The following is a 22,408-nucleotide window of genomic DNA, read 5'->3' as shown; positions in this document are numbered from 1 at the left end:
GTAACTAGAAATTTAGGCTGATTTTATGGCAAAGTAACAAATTAAAATGATTATAATCATAATCATGCTTGTCACTAGCATTAATCTCTATATCTTCTGTGACACTACTTTAAATTCGTCACAAAAAAGATTCAGGTATCTACCTTTGATGTTCCTTTTGTGGAATAATACAGTCCCGAACCACGGAGAAGGAAAAACATCTTCTTCCAAGACTTCTTACCCGCGTCTTTGACATGGAGAAACCCTTGCATATCTGGAACTCTATCCGACTCACTGAATAAATTCTGAATTAAAATATTAAATAATTAATTAAAATTGAAATTCTTAGGATGTATAATATCTTAGGATGTACAATAAGCGGAAAATTATTACCTGAAGAAGCATTAGTGGGCTATTACAGTTTTGCAATTGAGTGAAACATTTTCTTAAGATACCACAATCAGGTATCAAATCAAATATTAACAAAATATGTAGATTTTTAAGAAATTTGTAGGAGTGATTGATTAGACCAGGTCTGGCTTTTCATCCTTATATTGCTGTAAGTCTGCATTTGTAGCTTCGCTGCATCTTTTCTTTTTCTTCTGTTTTTCTGTTACAAATCTCTGAACTGTTTTTTCATACACTTGTGTTTATGTGTGACATATTTTCAAGGAGAAATAAAACCTTTTGTTCTGCATGTGCATGTTTGTGCATATTAGTACCTAGGTTCATGCATATGTGTAGTTTCACTGTACATGTCATATAATTACCTGTAGCAGCATTTTTTTCTGTATTTCGGCTTTTTTACTTATCCCCACTAAGTCTTCCTCTGTGTCCACCAAGTGGTCAGGGTAATATTGCTGGAAGGAAAAAAACAGCAAATTCAATCATTCACCATCGGACATTTTTCTATTTTACTGTATAAACATGTTAAGGTAATGACCCGATATTTATAATGCAGAAAAATTATCAATCTTTCAGAAACAGAACTTTAAAATCATTAAAATTTATATTCTATGTACTATTTTTGGTACAGAACAAATAAGGCAGATTGCTTCTCAATTTTTTTGCTACCACTCAATGGGATATTTTAATTCTAAGTATTTATGACTTAAAAACTTTTAATATCTGTAAAATTCTGTTCTGAATGGCTTCTATGAGTACTTACAGCAGGGTTTTGAAATAGGTCATATTTTCTGAAATCTTTCCTGAAGTAAAATTTGTTGTTCTCGTTATTCTTCCACTGGTCATACAATGGCAATATGAGCTCATGGTCCTCCAGTCCTCTTTCTAAAAGTATAAAAAATCCTCAAATTTGAAAAATTTTCTTTTAAATTTTACATTAAAGAAGACTGGGAAAACTCAGTAATGTAATCAGTTTTATTGTCTGACACACCCACTCACAAAGCAACATGAACAACATCAAGGACCACAAGGTTTTTCTGACTTTACCAAGAAGGCATACCAGAGAATTAAGCTGATTACTTTGACCGCGCCTTAGCAAGAATCCCTGCTGAGATAGATTGACCCTGCCATTACAAGAGATTAGATCGATCCAACTAGATCGACCTAACTCCCTGGGGGTTCACGCTAAATACCTGTCAGCCGAGCGGGCACGAAAGTTAATTACCCCTAACAGCTTGTAGTAGGCGGGACGGACATTTAAGCCGGATTATCTGACATTAATCTAGTGAGACTCCCCACGGGGATAGATCGATCTAAAATCTATGGGAATGTGCCCTAAGAATCAGGACATTTACTCTCTTACCCAGATTTAGTTTGGTAAGGTGCTCCACCAACATCCAGTTTTTGTCCTCCATTGCATGATTCTTCATCACCAGTAAGTAGCAGAGGTCCCAGACGTTACTGTACTCATTGATAGGGACTGTCTTGTAGCTGCTGTCTTGGTTATAAATATTCAGTAATACCTGGAAAACAATGGTGGTAAATTATTCAGAATGTATCTACATCGTATTGCTGACGTCTGATGAGGATGTATGAAGAAGACATTTGAGATCTCTGCTGCAACTGCCATAAGCAATCAAGTATCGACAAGGCTCGTAGACAGGGTATAGGGGTATGGGGTAGTTCAGTTTGGGTGGGGGTGTTAGAAAAAGTCATCATTTTGGTCAAAAAAGGTCCATTCTGAATCAAAATGTGAAAGAAATAAACCTATGCATGTACATATTGCATATGTGCTTTTTTCCAAGTTGGGGCATATAAAAAGAGAAAATATATAATGGCCCACATTTTGGGAAAAATTCAAGAATTTGTATTTTAAAATTGATGAGTACGACCTGGCCTATTCTGGCTAAGATTTTAGTTGTTTGGATTTTAGTTGTTTAGTTGTTTTGGTGGAATTCTAAAGACCAATCCAATCATAATTAATCAAAGTACAAACACATCCAAGTAAGCCTATGATAGCAACTTAGACCTTAATACAACGATACGAATACAGCAGAAATATCGATTAGTCAAGGAAAAGAAAAACAACTGTTCCATGTCTTAATGAGCAGACAAAAGCCATGTTATTAATAAAATACCATGGTGAAATATTCAAGGATGCAGTCACAGTCACCAAAACAATGAATTCTATGGAAAATGATTGTCTATAGCAACCAACAAAAACTAAGCAGGAAATTAAATCTATTTACCTTTCTTTGCACTGCCTTCCCTGCCAACCTCTCTGATGCAGTCCTAAGAAGCTGCCCTCTCCATTCTGTCTCCATCTGAAAGTAAATAACCAAATGGCATAAACAAATAAACAAATACTAGAAGGTTCCTCTAAAAAAAATCACTTTTTGGTGCAACCCACTTGAAAGCGTGCAGATCGAGGTTTAATCACTCTGCCCCTGCTTGGAAGGTGCTTGGGAGGCGAGAATTCATACTGTCAGACTCACCTCATATTTGATCCACAGACTAGTTAGTCTATGTTGTTTGACAGAAAAATGGCTATTCATGGGGATTTCTGAATCTCAGACCCCACAGATTTTAGATCCATCTATCCCCGTGGGGAGTCTCACTAGATTACTGTCAGCTTAGCCAGCTTAAATGTCTGTCCCGCCTACTATAAGCTGTAATGGGGTAATTAACTTCCATACTCGGTCGGCTGACAGCAATTTAGCATGAACACCCAGGATGTAAAGTCGATCTAGATCTCTGGGAATGCGTTCTCAGAACCAATGGGCATCACGTTACTAGTATCTGTCCGTCTATTCCTACCTATACATTCACATCCAGTCCAGTTTGTCCAGGAGTGACTTTCCATCTTCATGTGCCCCATGTGAATGATTTATATTTTATAATCAAGTGTCTATGACAAAATAGTTATTTTAACCAAGCTTTCAAAATCCTTTTTTCATAGAACAAAATTTTTATTTCAACTTTTTAAAAATGCAGATAAAGGTGCACAAGCCTAGATGGGTCCAGAGAATTGTTGCAGCTAAATATTCCGATTTATGTCTAAATTCAAAAGAGTTTCATTTCTATATAATAATCTATTAGTGAATTGGACTATCTCTGTTGCAGTAACGCACTATAACACCTGTAGAAGATTTAGACCCTTTTCAGATTCAAACATCGTACCAGCCTGAACAATCCAAACAGCTCTGCAGGGGATTTTCACTTAATTGCATTTACGTTGTGTAATCAGCCTAATTGCATGCTAAGTCTCCTTCATAGCTGGGGGGTAATTAACATTTGTGTGCCTTCGTCTTAGCAGCTCAAGGAGGTGTTAGATCGAATTCACGAGTTGAGCCAGGCTTTACAAATCCTGGGGACTAAATATGGTGGACGTACATGAAAGAAAAACCGCCTAATCCTTTAATAGTCTCTCCGCCTCTCACACGCCTCCCCATGTGTCGTCCCAATGGAGCCGAGATTTAATGACTGTTCCCCACGCAGGGACGACGTGTGGGGAGGCGTGTGATAGGCGGAGAGACTATTAAAATATTAGGCGGTTTTTCTTTCATGTACGACCGCCATATTTAGTCCCCAGGATTTGTAAAGCCTGGCTCAACTCGTTGTGAATGCGATCTTGGTCATTTAAGCCAACAAAAGTGATTTCACTTAGGGAGAATCTCTAATAGAGTTGAATCGATCCAGCTAAGAGGATGGGTTTATCTGAACGCTCCCTTTGGCACACACTACGACTGCTGAAACCTGTAATTCCACACAGTGTTATCTGGTGTCACTTATCTCACAACAGTTTGTAATTCATTTGCTCCCTATTCACGCACCATACCTTTGGCATATGAATGTGTAATAAGAGTTAAGAATCAGTTCACAAACTGATCATGTTTCAACTGATGTAAGTTCTGATCATTTACACAAGAAGACATTATAAATAACCAATATTGCACTTAATATCTCAATCACTTTGATATATTTCATAAAGAAAACTTAAATTAATTATGATCTAGCTTCAGGTGAGTTGAAGGCCTATGCAAGACAGAATTCACATGTTATGTAAACATAATTTCAGCAACTGTTCAAAAGTGTTGTAATTCTTTGTCACAAGGAGTCCATACGGGCGCTATTCTAACTTTTGAAAACTGTCCACAATTTACTTTAGTTACTAGGTACATGTAAGAACATATATGTATGTGATACAGCAACAAGCCATTTTTTTCTTTTTGTTTCTATTGACTCAAAAGCATCCCCTTTTTCTTAAAACAATGCACAAATTCCACCAGAGAAAAAATATATTATACTTAAAACTCTTCAATATTTTTCTACATGTACAGTACATAAAACCATCACACACCTTAAATATAAAACCAGAATATTTTTTAAAATAAAATTTAAAAACTTACCAGAAATTGAAAAGCCCCAACACTGCCTTCCACTTAAAGATTTACCTCTAGTTCAAAATTATTTAACACTGTCAGAGTGTGCCGACAAAGAATGCAAATCTCACTATTTTATCAACTGCATGCATGACTTTACTTCCTCTATGACAACACCATGTAAAATATAGATCATGACAGTGTCAGGGAAAATGAAAAAGAAAAGTAGGCCACAGCACCCTTATTATGGCCGCATTCAAACCCAGATTAACTTAGGCTAGAATAGGTATTGACACGATCTTTTCAATGGGCAAAAAATTATCAAACTTTCAGATACATATTAGTTTATAATTACAAAGATCATATTTCTTTATCACTTTTGTAGTGCTTTTACTGTATGGAATATTACAATAATTACTGCTGCTAAATTTTGTTACTACCACTCAATAGGGATATTCTAATTTGAAGACATTGTGACAGTAAAAATACAATATTTGTAAAATTAACAATTCTTGCTCATTGCAAAGATCGAGTGATTATCATATGTCTTCCCAAGGACAACCATATGCCATCACTGAAGGTCTTTATATGCATAGGAAACAAGGTCATCATGGTAATTAATAGTGGAATTTCTAAACAGACAAATTTAAATATTTTTTATCTAAAAGGAATGTCATTTCCTTCTTCAAATGGTCCTAACCACATGACTGACTCTTCAAAGTAGGGTACATTATAACTTACAGATCTCGGTTATATCCAAATCGTCAGCATAGAAATTAAGGTGATGAAATGTTGGTTACACAGAAATGCTCCACAAACCACATCATTTTTTTTTTTTTTTTGATGCCCAATATATGTCAAATTTACCCTTATCATTCATTAAAAAAATGATATAATAACTTTTTTCCCAGTTAATGCTACAGAATATGTGTAGCCAATAGCAGGCAATTTCAAGAGCAAGGGTGTCTGAAATTTTACCATGCTGACATAGAACCTATGTTGAATTTATATTAACAGTTAACATTTTGATGGTCAAACCCCCTTGCATGTATTTCATAACCATCACTGTGTTTCTCAAGTCTATTCAAAACTAGCCTAACTTGGAAGCTTCATCTGTATAAATTTCACATTTACATTTATCTAGACTAGCTTCTGTCTTAAGTAAACAATAAACAAAGTATCAATACCAATATAATTCTATGGTATATACTCAGGATATCGAAAAAAAAAATAGTAAAATTAAATATTAAGCTATGGTATGCATTTTGATACCAAAATTTTGGACCCTATGATTTTAAATTGGTCCAAATGTGAACACGACCTACTGTCCTACATTTACAGTGACACTTGGCACTTACAGAAGTAAGGTACTTGTTCACAAATTTCAAGCACCATACTCATAATAAACATTGCTGCCTTTCTATATTTATAATATTTAGTTACTCGTACAACAGGAAATTAAAAAATATATTTCCATTTGTCAGCCAAACACAGTAATTTTCATGTAGTCTTTAAATAATTTGCAACATTCTTCTTCTTGGACTATTGGCTTTGTCCCTTCTAAAGGTCCACCAGAGTGGAAAACACACCTTTACCTACAAATTAGCAATACTAAGCAAAATATATTTTCTAGAATATCCACCTAAAAAATCCTGCTCAAAATCAGAGAGGAATTACCACAACTGGTACTCGTCCTTGAAGCCAATTAATTTTTATCTTCAGTAGCAGTAGAGGACATGGAGTTATCTGCGATCAGGGGTGTCATTAAATAATTAGCAATTTTCTTTTTCTTTGGTTTTGTCTCTTCTCAAGGACCACCAGAACGGAAAGCTTGCCTCTACCTAATAATTAGCAATACTAAACAAAATACTATTCTAGAATATCCACCTAAAAAATCCTGCTCAAAATCAGAGAGTAATTACCACAACTGATACTCGTCCTTGAAGCCAATTAAATTTTATCTTCAGTAGCAGCGGAGGACATGGGAGTTATCTGCGATCATCTCTCGCTCTGCAAACATGTCCAGTCCCCGGACCCTCCTCTTTCATGTCTCATAAGCCAAATTAACAGTTACCCTTGATGATTTAAAGAGAACCGCCTTCAGCTTAATATAAGGCTCACTTGTGAAAAAATAGACCCGAGTTTACTTTATCTTTCTCTGGGCAAATTATGGCAAATTGTCAATGAGTTATGACTCACCTAACAGCTGGCATAAAAGAAAATGGCTTGAAGGTACCAGTACCAATACAAATCACATTTTTTTTTTCAAGCAAACTATTACCTTTATCTATCTCAAGGTTATAACATTATGAATGCTGCCTGCATTTATTGCTCATTCAGAGATGACAGATATCAATTTTCTTCTTCTCTTTTGTAGTGAATTAGTCAATTATCATTTTGAAGTAAATGCTTAAGGGATTCATCGTGCCACTTATGCGTCACTTAAACACTATTGTTGGACCCTGGATGACATTTCTATGCAGAAAAATACAAAAGAATATTAAATAACTAAAATCTAAATACCCCGCCTAACATTCTTACACATGTTACACAAACACAAATATGCATGAACACACACGCACACACCTTCACTGAAGCATTCTTATTTCTCCATCAACCACAAAGAATATGACAAGGCTTAACTTAAAATACAGACGTGAGCCTACGTTTCAAACATTTATCATGACACCTAACCCAGACTTCTTTGCAGATCTTGACGAATCTCAGGAACCATCATAATTGAATTTAAAAAACGTTGCATTCTGAGTTTCCGCAAAAAAAAAAAAAAAAAAAAAAAAAAAAAAAAAAAAAAAAAACAGATGTCAGAGAATAGGTAGCAAGTAAAAACATGACAGCACAGGTCTGCTGCCAGCAATATCATATAAGGGGTCTTTTCCTGAAAAGGTGGACATTTTTTCCCCTTAGTTGACAGAACTTGAAAAGCAGAAGAGAATTTTGATCAAATTCTGATTCAAAGCAGACCTTTTCTGACCAGAGGGAGGGGGGGGAAGGTTAGTGCCAAGGACTTGTCTGTTTGAATGAAGTTGTTTGAAACGGCTTGTTTTCTATATTATCACATCACTGTGCAATGACAGATAAACAGCCCTGTCTCAACTACCACAAGCTCTCATCTTCAACATAACTGTATCACAACAAACTAGAGCACTGTCTGAATCCAAACTGCCACCAAGGCACAATACTAATACTAATGCTAATAAAAATAAGTAGTATGTGTGTGTGTGTGTGCCTGCATGCGCTTGTATGCATGTGTAAAAGTATTCAGATATATATATATATTTTTTTTTTTATGATAAAGTTACATGTACAGTACATAATAAAAAACTACTACAAAAACAAACCATGACGGCACTTAATTCTGATCGAGCAGTGTCTATCAAAGACAAAACTATCTATTTAATTCTGACTGGAGCAGTAGACTGAAAACATCACAGTTGTCAGGAGATGAGATGAAATACCTGACTTTGATCATAATTTCCTGTGAGTGTGAGTTATGGCTGAGAGAACGAGATCTAAAAAAAAACTGAAAGGAACTGAATAAAGCCCGATGATCAATTATATTGAAATAAATAATAAATCCTAACTTCAGGAAGTAGTTGACACTTTGATTGCCTTCTGTGCTGTGCGCAATGCGAACGCAAGTCTAAGGGGGAATTCAGAATATATGATCCGAGCACTAACTGATCCACCAACTAAATATGGCCAACCACAATTCAAAAGCGATGCCACCGATTCCCAATGGTCTCCCCACCTCCACACGCGCCATTATATGGATGAAATTCAGGGGCGGATCCAGACATATTTTCTGACAGGCTTCCAAATTATCTTTATTGTTCCATCCTCCATTTTTGACTGTCTTCCGACAGGAAAAATGAGATACCCGTCAATGTAAACTTGAAAATCTGACCGTCTTCCAGAAGACCCAGAAGACGGCCTAAGTCCGCTCCTGAAATTTTGGCTCTGATGTCAAACTGCGAGATCTCCGCCAGGGCCTAAACATGCACCTAGTCGACTATGGCTGCATTGACAACAGCAGACTAATAGATCCACGGATCAAATATGGCCGACCCACTTGAATGTTTGTAGCATAATCTATTCAATGTCTATTAGGGGATTATGTGGCAAGCTTTTAAGTGGGTCGCCATATTTTATCTGCACATCTGTTAGTCTGCCGTTGTGAATGCAGCCTACGATGTTCATACTTAAATTGACCTAACTCTTAGACTAGAGCAATAACAACCCTTTTATTCTTCTGGCACAGTTTATTGATATAGATGGTTTAAGACAATACAAGATCTAATCAACTGATTACTTTGACTCAGAAATGAGGACAGAGTTTTCTGAGGTCAAACATCAATTATCTCTGAGAGACTCCAGATCATATCCTACAAATAATACTTGGGTTTTTTTTTTCTCCATTAGTCTAGTAAAAGAGCAATAAATAGGACGAAACAAAGAAGAAAGTCTGCCCTTAGAAGTCTTTGATTAAAATGGTAATTATAATGATGAAATGATGAAATGATGGGATATTTGAAACTTCTGCAGTTAAGTCAATTTTTTACGCATTTCCATTTATTTATTATCACAATATCTATCTATGTTTTCTTTTAGAAAAATGAAAGTGAAAGAGAGACAGTACAATAATACCAAGTTAATTAAATAACTAAACCATACAGCCCGTATTTCAAAGTAAGCATCTCAATTATAAATATATATATATAATGTAATGCAGAACCTCAAAAGGGTACAGGCATTTAAGCCCAGGTTTTAGAAAAAAAAACTATAAACATTTATTGTGGAACCAAACACCTTTCATAAATTTTTTAGGGTTTTTATTGCTCTGGGGTCATGTAAAAAAGGGTAATTCTGTGATTCAGTGGAAAAAGCTCATGTCTGGGATAACAATAAATGGAGATAATTCTTTGTTCAAATTATCTAATCACTGGTTGCTTTTTAATATCTGTCTGGCATAATAGCAGACAGACAAATATAATCAGTTGGATCACCCAGTTAATATAAATTTCAGTGAATTGCCCATTGATCAAACAAACAAAAATTCAAACAAACTACAGGTTGCTGCTACAGTCCTGTATAATGCAATCTTATCAAAATCTAATCAACAATAATGCCAGTAGACTGTTTTATTTTTGAGCTATGTCTGAGCCATGTCTAGGGCACCAAGGGGAGACTGCAATCGATTACATAAAATACAAAGAGCGAGGTTATATCTATACAGATATATATCAAATCTAGTAAAATGATGGATTTCAATTAATTTTTTAAATAAATGTTAAACACCTGGTTTTTCCAATATCTATTTGTTCAATGCCCTTGATTAAAGGGTCATCATTTTTATTCTCTCTCTCTCTCTCTCTCACACACACACAAAAGAAAAAAATTGTTTTCAGAAGCATAGCCAATGGACTATAATTTTGTGAATGATTATAAAAAATGGTGCAGTTTGACCATACTGTAAAGAATGATTAGAATGCCCTTATCCTAAAATATCATTTATTTCAGAAATTGCAGATTAGCCTCGGATCATCAGTTTGGATGGGGACAATACAATTGATTTTTTTGCACACCAACCCAACATGTATATTATTATATCTTCACTACCAGCAATGGTTGTGTTCACATCGAGATTAACTTAAACCTTAAAAATTTCACATGGCAATAAGCCTTTCTTTTGAAGCTAGATGACTAGATATTGACTTCAAATTCTATAGTTCACTGAAGAGCTTGCTCTCCAGCATTGTTTTTGTTTCATTAAAATGTTTTAGAATTGTAAATTTTAATCTCTATGTTGTACAAGAGCACTGAGTTGAACCTGAAGGAGATAAGTTTTATTTTCATTTTTATTTATCATTATTATTTATCATTAATATCTTCATTCATTTTTCTACAAATGAACCATGAACTCTCAGTGCAATTTCACCCTACAAATATCATCTATTGAATTTTCATTTCACTTTGTCACATAATACATTGGATAATGGAAAGGGTTGCCTTATTTTACCTCTCCCTTATGTATTATGGTAAACAACTTGCCAGCAACTGATGTACGAACAAAAGACATGTAATCTCCAGCTGTGTATGTAATCTCGATCAAACCCCAGTCCGTCAAATTCTAAAAGTTATGTTCACAAACAGTACAATTTAGACAGGTAAGGTAATTACTATAATTTTTGCAATTATACAGGAAAAGTGTTAATTTTACAGACACTGTACTTTTTAAGTCATAATTTCTTCAATGAAATTAGAACATTCTTATTAAGTGTTAGCACAAAATGAAATAACATGCTAAGCTATGGCTCTTATCTACTAGTATGCAGTAAAAGCACCACAAATACTGTATAGAAATATATTTCTTTAAATTACGATTATTATAATACAAATACTTATCTGAATATAATATGAATGCATCATGAACTGGTGTAAACCAAAATTTCTGTGACAAAAATTAAGGCCAATTTTGAGACTATACACAATATATGTGCACATACCTTTATTTTTTTGGAACTGGCCCCTGGAGTTATTTGCCACATGGTATGATGAGATAGAGAACAATGATGCAAATGTTTGATCCCCTTATATAAGAGGCAAACCCAAGATTCTGAGGCACATTTCCACTAAATATGAATGTCACATGAATGTCTTTAATGTCCTTTAATGCCTTTTACACTGATACCTGTTCAAGTTAAACCAGGTGTGAACGCGACCACAACCTGTTTATCATCCATGGTGATAATAACTTGGATAACAATCAGCCATATTGATAAATACTGTCCATTTTTTTCCTTGTTATCAGACCCTATCACAATAAGGTGCCATCCGTAGTTCAATTACCACAAGTGAAATTAGGCTGCACTGAGAAAAACAAGTTGTTTTTCAGCCCAAGGAGAGAATGACCCAAGGCCAAGGCATATCCACAGTATATAGGGTGATATAGGGAAATAATTAAAATTATTATCTACACAGTGAACTATACAGTATAATAGTTAAAAAGATGGATAACTTATTCCAACAATAGCAGAAAGTACGAAGTATTTTTACAAGCCCAGAATAAACATCATTTTTACAAAAATTCATAATTTTCCTCAATATGGCCTTAATTCATGCTAATAAAACAGTAACATAATGTTAGCATTAGGAAAAAAAACAGTTTACAGCAAGTATCAAATGACGTGCATAGGCCCACCTCTCCAAAGATTTTCTACCGAGTTAAAATTTAATGCAGAATATTCCTTGCGTGTAGATCTTGCCATATACATGTACATGCACATCCTGGAAATTACCTCAAGGCTTATATATCTTGAAGGTATTATAACTGATACCTTTAATGCATGTCACCTACTAGTACTATAAAATTATATAATGTTTTGACAAATCTGTGAAAAAAGTTGACTGCAAGGAAGGGTTCAAGTCCAAAAATTGGTTTTGCAAGCAGCTAAAAATTATTACAAATCTAGAAGGATTAAACATCTGAAACAGGTGATTGAAATATGGAAGTAATTTGTCGCCTTTCTGTTTGATTCAACAGGCTAATTGACAGGAACAGCTTTTAATGTTCAAATGACAGTAATAGCATTTCGAAGAAACCAACAGCTTCTGAAGTGTGTTTCAAAGAAAGTCATTTACGTCTTCGATTCCCTGGAGTTAACCCATTTAGATATTTAGTTACAATACTGTGGCAGTGTGACTGGACTCACGTACACATTGCCACAGCTTTCAGTTCCAACATGCTCCATTGGGGCCTATTTCGCAAAAAGTTGAAAGGTGTTTGAGCTAAAGCTTGCATTTGCAGACTGCTAAAAATCAATAAATGTAAATATCATTTAGTCAACTTTGCAATATTGCCAATATTTTTTGACACCATGATACAGTAGTTAACTGTCACCTTTAAAAGCAAATTTAAGGTTTTTTCATAAAGACAGCCACAATTTGCTCTAAGGTAAGGTTTAAAGGGGTCTTTCAGATTCCTTGTGAAATGTAACTTTCTTCGTATTATGCATATTATTGGATCTCAAAACATTTAATAAACAATTGTTCACTTTTTGTGGAATGACAAAAGGAAGATTCGAGTTTGCACATAATTATGGACTAGGCAGTGACATCTGAATACATGATGCAAATAATTCTTACTTTCACATTTTAGAAAATGTAAAATTAGAAATTCTACTTAAAGCATTCAAGATGATGCCAACTTTCTCTGAGATCACCTATATTTGGCATTAACTTCTGCATTACTCCTTAATAAATGACATTTGAATAATAATTCATCCATTTCAGAAAAAAGGTAAATAGTACCAGAATCATGAATGTTCATTTAATCAGATTTCAATAAGGCGTCAAATATTTCAAGCATTAACGCAAAATAATAATCAAATGTCTTGAAATGCTTTGAAAAAAAAAGTGAAAAAACAGCATAACTTCTACAATAATGGCCCGATCATACTGATTTTCGAACTTGACCTGCGTTTTATGAATATTCATCAGCTCTGTAAATATAAAGCCAAAAAGTAAAACTGCCCTCCACTTATCGTGTTTACAAGGAAAGTGCACGTCGCCGGCATCGGCATCGGCATCGCCATCGCCATCGGCGACGACAGACGCAGGTGATGGCAATATGTACAGACACATCTGTGTCTGTACATAAAAAGAGATGACCTAGGTAGGAACAAAAAACAGATGATGTGCCTACTATCAGTCTGAGGAAAAAGACACTGAGAATGAATTACAAAATCTAATTGAAAAGTTTTACCCCTTTTAAGGATCCCCCCCTCCCCCCCTCTTTACTCAAACAGCATCAAAGAAACAACAGCATGCTGTATAGTGCTTCTCTGGTTCTGCTGAAATGGCTTTATCTTATATATGTTTCCTATCATAGAAGACAAATTATTAGTTATTTTATTTTTAACTTAATTATTTCAGGAAACTGAATCTAACAACATGTGATTTGACCACCTGCATCATTGGGCATTAGGCATTTGAAAGACTAAAACTGGTTTCTTGCAGTCCGAAATTGCAAATTACCTGTTCTGATTGGAAATTACGAATATTCTATTCCAAATTAAGGCCTTTTTTACATGGAGCATTTGAAATACCTTAATTAGCACTTTATGTTCAGGGTTCTGTTTTGAGAGGTCTCTTTTCTGGTGCAGTAGGACTATCTGGAGTATGCAGATACTCTTCAGTGCAGTAAAGACATTGTGGACAAGGATTGAGCAAAATATCAGTGAGAAGAAACTAACTACTGTTTATTCATTGGCCATGTCAAGCTTAATTGAGAGGTCTGTTAACATAGTTAGCTGCTTCCTGTACATAACAGCCAGGCTATCAAAATGTCAATCTCTAAAAAAACAAAAAGCTATACAGAAGGAACATGCTAAGGTAGAATGTTAATGATCATGGAGAAAGGTCCTTAAAATGTGGCGACTTCATCTAATTTGGTTGAAAATACTGCCGTGTCCTTACATTTATTACTACCTACAATAAGAGATCAGACTTACAATAGATCTGCTATTATAATATAAGTTGGTACATTTTAACATAACTGGAAACGTGGACATGGTACGATAAGAGATTAGACTCACAGTATCTGCTATTATAATATAAGTTGGTACACTTTAATATAAATGGAAACATGGACATGGTATGATAAAAATTTAGACTCACAATATCGCTATTATAATTTAAGTTAGTACATTTTAACATAACTGGAAATGCGGACATTGTTAAAACAACTTACCTCAGAGTTTTTGTGATGGGGAGGTGTCATGCTTCGCGAGGATGACTGTGATGACCCGCCAAGTAATGGCGATTCCATTCCTGAGCGTGGCGATGACCCAGAAATTACGTTGTTTATGTACGCACTGCTAGGCAGCACGGGGCTCTCCACGAGTTCAGGGAAAGGGTTGACTGTCCGCTCCTTGATGGGCAGCGACATGTGTCTCTTGATGCCTTGGTTCCCTAAAAAAAAAAAGACATCAATATTTTGTAAATAAAACTTATTAATAAAGACTGAACTTAAAAAATGACAAACAAATGGATGGATGTAGATGGATGAACACATGCATGCACATGCACAAACACATGCACATACGTGTGCACATGAAAGAGAGAATGAAAGAAGAAACAAAAAATTAAAATTAATACTAACTTGAAGTGTCCTACTAATACAGACTGCATAAAAAAACTTGACCACTATTCATAAATTTGATATGTTACGTACATAAATATAAAAAGGTCTTATGGGGATATAGTACAGGTAAGTACTAGCTAACCTGTAGGATTCAATCCATATCTTTGGAAACACTTAATCTAGCAAACAAACACTTTGCAAGAGTATATATATATATATACATACTAGTATATACATATACACACACATAAACAATTCTTTTGAAAAGTTCAATAAAACTTTTAAAAAACAAAAAGCTCCTTTGGGCCAGGTGACTATAGACTTTATCTTACCTATATAAACATGATTCCATAACTCTGGAAATACCTTATCTAGCATGCTGTCTGTCTTCTCCAAAATTTCATGTAGTTTTAAAAAAAAACTAACTTAAAAGCTAAAACAACAACCCGGATGCAGTCACTGATTGTCAATTCATTCAAAACTAAAAAAAAAATTATTATTAATGATAAAACTGATGCAACGGTTTTGCATATAAACCCTAGTTGATAAAACTGTTTCAGAACCTATTCTGTATTCTACAATTAAGGCTTTGATGCCATTCAGCTTGACTCTTGCAGAAAACACAGCCTGATCCACTGGCGCAGCAATGTGTTTGTCTCAGCTTTCCAATGCTACTGTGAGACGTTACAGCCAATCACATCTACATATAACACCTGTATTACTGCACGTCATTGTTATTGTCATCTCCCCTAGTAAGTTCTGCACAGGGACTTCCTGTTGTTTTCAATTTACAAATTTCCATTAGCAGCAGCATATGAATAACAAACTACTTGGAGCTGGCTGCCATCGTTAGGGAAAAAAAGGGTGGCAATTTGAGCAGAAAAAAATATTTCTTTTCAGATTTTAAGTATTAATGAATTTATTTTGATCAGAAACTTCCAGAGAGAGAGAGAGAGCAATCAAGCTTGGTAAGAAATATGATTCTGGCAAGCCATTAGGCTAAATATCATGTTTTTAAAATTTTGATATGTGATAATGAGTTTGCTTTGACCTGTCACTGACAATTAGAGAGCTTGACAGGAAAAAAATATGTCTGTAGCAATAACAATTTAATCTCAAAAGGAATCCACCCTTAAATTTTCATAATGAGTATTTTTTTTTTATCATAGGCTTGTTATTATCAGATATTGAAAATTTCAATACTGAATTGCAAAACATGCTGAATTAATGCTTCTGGTCTAAATGTGACAGAATCTGTCGCCTGTGCACCCAAGGGGTAATTAAAGATGAATACCATTTTATATTCCAATGCCCAATGTACAAAGCAGACCGAGTCACCTTTTTTAGTAAAACCTCAATCCTAAAAGCTGATACAAGGTCACCAGACAGTCAATTATGCCATGTATTTAACAGTGCCAACAAAGATACTTTAGTGTCCCTCTCCAACTTTATAATCAAATCGTTCAAGAAAAGAAGTGAAGTGGTTGCTCTGCTTGGTAACTCTTAGCATATCCCTTAAAATGTCATTGTATGGTCCCACTGTTGTGAGAAGTGACTCGGCAGTGGGACTGAACATGGCACAATATTTATATCTGTGTAATTTATTTACTTATCTGTCTTATGTAATTGTCATTAATCGTAATTATCTGTGTCATCAAACTGGCTTTAAACAGCCATGTAAACAGCTATGTAACTGTGGTTTTAAGTTTAAACATATCCTTTTGTGTAACATGTTTATAGTATGTTTATGGTAAATTTATGATCACACCATAGTTTATCTCATTGCTTAGATAGAATACTTTATGAGTAATTTTACTAGTATGTATGTTCATTATATAAAGATTTTTTTTTCATTCACAAATGGCTATAGGCAACATAATACCAACTAGAGAAATGGTAATGCACTAATTGTATTGTATCGTCATTAGTATATCATATTGTACAAGGTCATGGCAATCTATGTACCAGTACAGAAATAAATTGAAATTGAATTGAAATTGAATTGTAATTGGTAAAGTTGACAATTTGGAGAAAATGCTCAAAATATCAACAAGGCTTCCTTCAAAAGAGAGCAATTGCACTATACTAATATTTCATGCCATTACAGTGCCTTATAATAATTAATTTGGTATAAAGATGATCTTCAGAGCAAACCCCGTTTTTCCCCAAATATGTCAAACATTTTACTATAGCCGAAAGCAATACTAAAACCAGGGATTCTAGCCAAACTCGTAACTTGAGCCGTACGATCCTAACCTTAAATGATACGTCATTTCTGACAGTTTAAACAAATGGGTCATCTGGTCTAGTGCGAGGTCACTCTAGGGGTCAGTTGATTTGATTGATGCAGACCATAAACGACAGTATATACCAGCTGGCCATAGGTCATATGAGGTCATAACAATTTAGGACTATATGACCTGGACATGAGAAAATATAATAAATATTTATTCAGATGAGCCCCAGCAAAGGGTGCATACTAACATGCAGAGTACCTTAGCTATTATTTCTCAATTCTTGCTCCTATAATTTTTTTTTACATGTTGTACATGCTTATACTAATTTAAAACCAAGTATCTTAAACTAATGGCTATTATAATTATATTTCACCTGTAGTTTAAGTTTGACAGCATACAGTGGTATATGACCAGTCAATATTTTCAGCCCTTGACTACATGCCATGTAAAGGTGCCCAATAAATAACAGATTTACATTTATGCTCATACATGTGTATACATCTACAAGTGTAAGAGCATTCCTTAAAGCATTTGGTGTACAATATTTCAACCTAAAGCATGACTTTAATGTTCGGCACATATGATCAAAAGAAACTACACATGAAAAGTGCATAAAAACCATACTTATGTGTTGAACAATGCACATCTAAAGCAATCCACCGACTGCAGTAAACAAAATATTAAAAATCTAGATATACCTGAGCCAGGAAACTTGACTTGAACTGTTATCCAACACAGGAAGTACTGCCTAAATATCCACTCTCTCTTTAATAGTACAAGTATATTAAGCAATCTAAATGTGGAACTCTCAGCCACAAATATGTCATAAGTGCTACATTGTAAGAAAATTAATATGGAATATCTAACCACAAGTATTTCACTTAACATACTGGGATTGTTGTTCATGGACACCTGATAACAGGCAAGCATTCTATGTAATGGGTATACTGGTAGTTTCACATTTTAAAGTTAAATCTATCATGTACATGAACATTAAGCCATTACAGTTAAAAAGCCACCCCCATAACTCTATCATGCTAGCAGGATCAATCTATCTCTGAGAGCATTCTCCGTAACTGCACGAAAGTGAATTACCCCCCTAGCAGCTTCAATGGACATGACAGACATTTAAGTCGCTTAAACTGAATGCAATTTATAAACCACTGTGATTAATTAACATTCTTATTTATCTTAAGGTTTATTCCTGCTTTTTTATCATAACATCCTGTGAATGTGCAAAAATGTATAAATTTTGCTTCCATTACAAGAAAACAATGTTACTATAATTCAAAGAAATTCTGATTACTAGTATATATATTTAAAAAAATCTTACCCAAAGATATCCTTCTACAACTGGCAGATGGCATGGTTTATCTTTGTGTTCATACACTATCAGTCAGACTAGAACTCTTTACACACGTGTTACTTATATTCAAACTGCCTTCCACACAACACCAAACCCCTTTTTATAGCACTAAATATACACGGCAATGATTCTGGGTCATTTCGTCACCTCTCTTTTACTAAAGCAACAATGCTGCCAACTCCCTCCCACTGCCTAATTTAATTCTCAAAATGCCAATTCAACTCATTCTGGATACTGTCCCTTCAATGGTACCAGTAATTATGTAAAGCCACACCTTGCTAAATTTGCCTGTCAATGGAAAAAAGGGTGGGTAATGTAATTTCCTAACCTGTCAATTTAAATGATCAGTTTAAGAACGATAAATTACATATTAGCTTTCTGTTATATCAATAACCATCACTCAAAAGTAGATATCAGTAGTGTTTACGGTAGTAACTCACATATTCCAAACATTTGACTTTTCTTATTCACCCAAAAGTAAAGAACTAATTAAAAGGTATATATAATAGCAGTAGCACTCATATTCCAAACACCTAAATTTATTAAGAAAAAGTAGAAAACTGGAGTATTTACTGTAATGATAGTAACTCACATATCCCAGACATCTGAATTATTCTCTCATTCTATAATCTCTTCTTTAATTTTTACTTTCTTTGCTTTGCTTTTACATTTTATTGATTGATATTTAATTCACAAATATTTTAGTTACATAAATCATTCATAAAACAGATTTTCGGGAAATATTATAATTGTTATGTTCAAATTTACTGAATATTTACTGTACTATATATGCTACAACAGTACCAATCCAAAACCACACCTAAAATTAGAAACTGAAAAGTCTCCGCACTGTAATTACCAATGGGGTAACCTGCCCATCCTACGCTTCAAGCAAACTGGGGCTGCACATAGAAATTATTTAAACAAAGAAAAAAATAGAAATTTCTTCATTTATTATTATTGCTGTTGTTATCATCATTATCATTAACAAAATTTACTATAATAATGGGGAATACCCGCTTTAAGGGTCTGCCGCTAGATGGCGTGGGGGTGAAAGCAGTCCTTCTTAAATCTCGCAGAATCTCGCTCACGGCTTTACACCAGAGTTTAACATGGAGCCTGTGCACGCGTCGCTGACAGTGAACCAACTCAAACGCAATTTACTTGAATGTGGTGCCATAACATCTGGATGAAATTGTGAATTGACTGAAAGGTATGTGTTTTCTTTTCATTTAGTGCTTGAAAAACACGAATGCTAACTATTTTCCTTGAAAAAAATCGAACATTAGTCGAGGTGTGTGTGTGTCAAATCTGACATGTTATGTACATGTAGACTACTGTAGGTACGAGTAGGCCTACGCTCATATTTTGTTTTAGTAGCACGAAAGACGAAGATTTTTTATACTTAGTAAATGTACTTATTTTTTTTCTTTATAAGGTTACCCAAAGAAGGCCCATATATTGGGGGCAAAGCCTGAAACTGTCGATTTCAGGACCCCAGGACAGCCAACTTCAAGAGCAGGATAAAATGATTACTTCAGGAATCTTACCCGTCACTTCACATCAGCGGCAAAGATTGATGTAGCCACCAGTTATGCCTACCCTAAAGCTGACTTACAGGCGGCTGTGATGGACAACAACTATTGCCAAGTGCCATGAAAACAATAATGCATGGATAGATGGAATGATGTAAGTGAAAACAGAGGTCTATAATTAAGAATCAGGCCCAAATATGAGAAAGAATTATCAAACTAGGTGATGTGTGACATCACAGAAATATAAAATTGTATCTTAACTATTTAATGCTGTAACCATCTACCATGCTTTAATGGGATATGACTATTTCAGGTTGAGGAACAAACAGCCAAGGACACTGAGCATAGCAAGTTACAACAAGGAAAGAGCGCAATCTGACACAAGGAGAGACAATGGCGGATCACTGCTTCCAGATTTGGAGAGATAATGTCAGCTACAGAGAAGAAGTATATGAACAAACTGTATGAATAATTGTTGTGTCCAAAACCATTGCAGACACATGACAGTTGGACCCGGACCCGATTTCCCCTTTTTGGAATGTGTATCTCGTGCACGAATCTGGGCCTAAAGAAAACCCGCGAATACTATACTAAGTTAGAAGGCCAGATGTTCATTACAAATCGCCCATTCTGCTATTTTGCTGTGTTTACATTCAAAGATCTGTTTGTGGGGTTGATTCATTCTGACGCTGGATATTTTTCTACATGTATTTTGCCCAGGCTAACTTTTTTTAATGAAAAACACTATAGGAAGTATGTGTCAACCAGTTTATAGAAAGTACCCCTGTATGAGATGGTTTTAGCTGCAATCATAATTTTGAAGTGCAATTTTAAAAAATGTTTTCACTAAAATGAAATAATTTGGTGGTGCTATATTCTTTACAAAAAGTACTTATGTGTTTATGCTGTTTTTAATAATATTTAACTGTAATGAAAAAAAAAACCATGATGCTATTTTGTAAAGTATTTTAGTGGGATGAAATAAATTTCTAGTTGTATTTACAGCAAATAATTTGGTTTTTCTGCTTTTTAAAGAATTTTCAAAGTGATGACATAATGTGGTGGTTCTATTCAAGTAAAATAATTCATAAGTACTATTTTGTAAAAAGGAACAAAAAACTGTGTTAATTTGTAAAATGTTTGCTTTCTTTAATTTTTATTTCTTAAACTGTTACAAAAAGTTTTCCATACCTACAGTAATCCATTGGCTGAGAAATTGCAGCTATATATTCAGGAAAGTTATAGCACAAATAAATTATCTAAGTATTACATGGTTTCATGGTTTTTACTATGGACTGAATAATTATTTTGTTTAAATAAAATATTTGGTTTTGCTGCTTTTTAATGAATTTTCAGAGTGATGAAATAATATGGTGTTTCTACTCAAGTAAAACAATTCAGAAGTGCTATTTTGTAAAAAAAGAACAAAAACTGTTCATTTATAAAATGTTTTCTTTCTTTAAATTTTATTTCTTAAACTGTTACAAAAAGATTTCCAAACATGCATTATTCCATTGGCTGAGAAATTGGATCTATACATGAACAAATAAATTATCTAACTATACCTAGTTTTATGATTCTTACGAGGTACTGAATAATGATTTTAAATAAAAATAATTATTTAATTAACATTACCGGTCATGCTCAATACAACAACAAAAAAAGGATATTACTTAATAACACAACCTTATGCGGGTAGTAGGCTACCGGGACTTATATATATTTACTGACAACTCTTCTGAAATTACGGACATAAGAAAACGCACTTTGATAAATCATACTTCCTAGGGGCACTTTCTTGCTATGGAGCTCTCTTTCCAAAACTTTATAAGTTTTGCCAAGATCAATTAACCTTTTTACGTGTATTCTTTTTGAGGCAACTCGTCTATCTTTAGGGGCCTAATTACTGTTCCTGGGTCAAGTTGTAACTGACCCTTCAACATGGAAGGTGTGTTGACATGGGCAACCCTTCACTTCAAACGAAGCCCTGAATCCTCAAGAAAATTATGCCCACCTTGCCGACTTTGACATTCAGGTAAACAACAATACTGAGGCATGTTTATTAAGGCCAGTACCACAGTCCAACGTATACAATATCCAACATGGCGACTGTGGAAGGACTGAATTCACACTAGCGACACCTGGCGCCAAGCGGACTGGTATTCCTCATTATATCAGATTCAAACACCTAACACGACAAAATTGGTTCAAAATTTCAATAAAAAATCCATTTGTAAAATCCAGGTGTATTTTATGTAATATTATTCTAAAGATATCTTTCACATATTTTCTATGTTCAAGTTCTAACACTCATTGTGGGCCTTAAAAAGGGTCAGAATAAT

The 22,408-nt window shown here is 34.5% G+C and overlaps 1 protein-coding gene and 1 long non-coding RNA gene across 6 annotated transcripts in view; one reads left to right on the top strand and one right to left on the bottom strand.

Annotated features, from left to right (window-relative positions):
- The window catches only part of LOC106171804 (growth factor receptor-bound protein 14), a 55,128-nt gene that overhangs the window by 5,934 nt on the left and 26,786 nt on the right, over window positions 1-22,408 (bottom strand). For 2 of the 4 annotated variants that reach the window (XM_087012377.1, XM_087012378.1), the window contains exons 4-9: window positions 14,536-14,756; window positions 2,634-2,708; window positions 1,748-1,907; window positions 1,148-1,269; window positions 750-839; window positions 144-284 (exon numbers count right to left, since the gene is read on the bottom strand). In XM_087012377.1, the coding sequence (XP_086868503.1) occupies window positions 144-284; window positions 750-839; window positions 1,148-1,269; window positions 1,748-1,907; window positions 2,634-2,708; window positions 14,536-14,756 (809 nt within the window). Of the gene's footprint in view, window positions 1-143; window positions 285-749; window positions 840-1,147; window positions 1,270-1,747; window positions 1,908-2,633; window positions 2,709-14,535; window positions 14,757-15,260; window positions 15,322-18,498; window positions 18,690-22,408 lie in introns of those variants that run through there. The other 2 variants (XM_013552273.3, XM_087012379.1) reach the window with 2 other exon arrangements.
- LOC147761736 (uncharacterized) lies at window positions 19,534-21,335 on the top strand. 2 transcript variants are annotated; one of them, XR_015334414.1, is made up of 3 exons: window positions 19,534-19,744; window positions 19,970-20,220; window positions 20,380-21,335. It is a non-coding gene; the product is annotated as an uncharacterized LOC147761736 (long non-coding RNA). The 2 variants fall into 2 exon arrangements; XR_015334413.1 differs by lacking the exon at window positions 19,534-19,744 and having other exon boundaries at window positions 19,756-20,220.

This window comes from Lingula anatina, chromosome 5 (genome assembly GCF_051362555.1).
Source record: "Lingula anatina isolate TDL-2025a chromosome 5, LinAna3.0, whole genome shotgun sequence".
Lineage (NCBI taxonomy): Eukaryota > Metazoa > Brachiopoda > Lingulata > Lingulida > Lingulidae > Lingula > Lingula anatina.
Note: the sequence above shows the minus strand (reverse complement) of the source record. Positions and strands in the feature narration are given on the sequence as shown.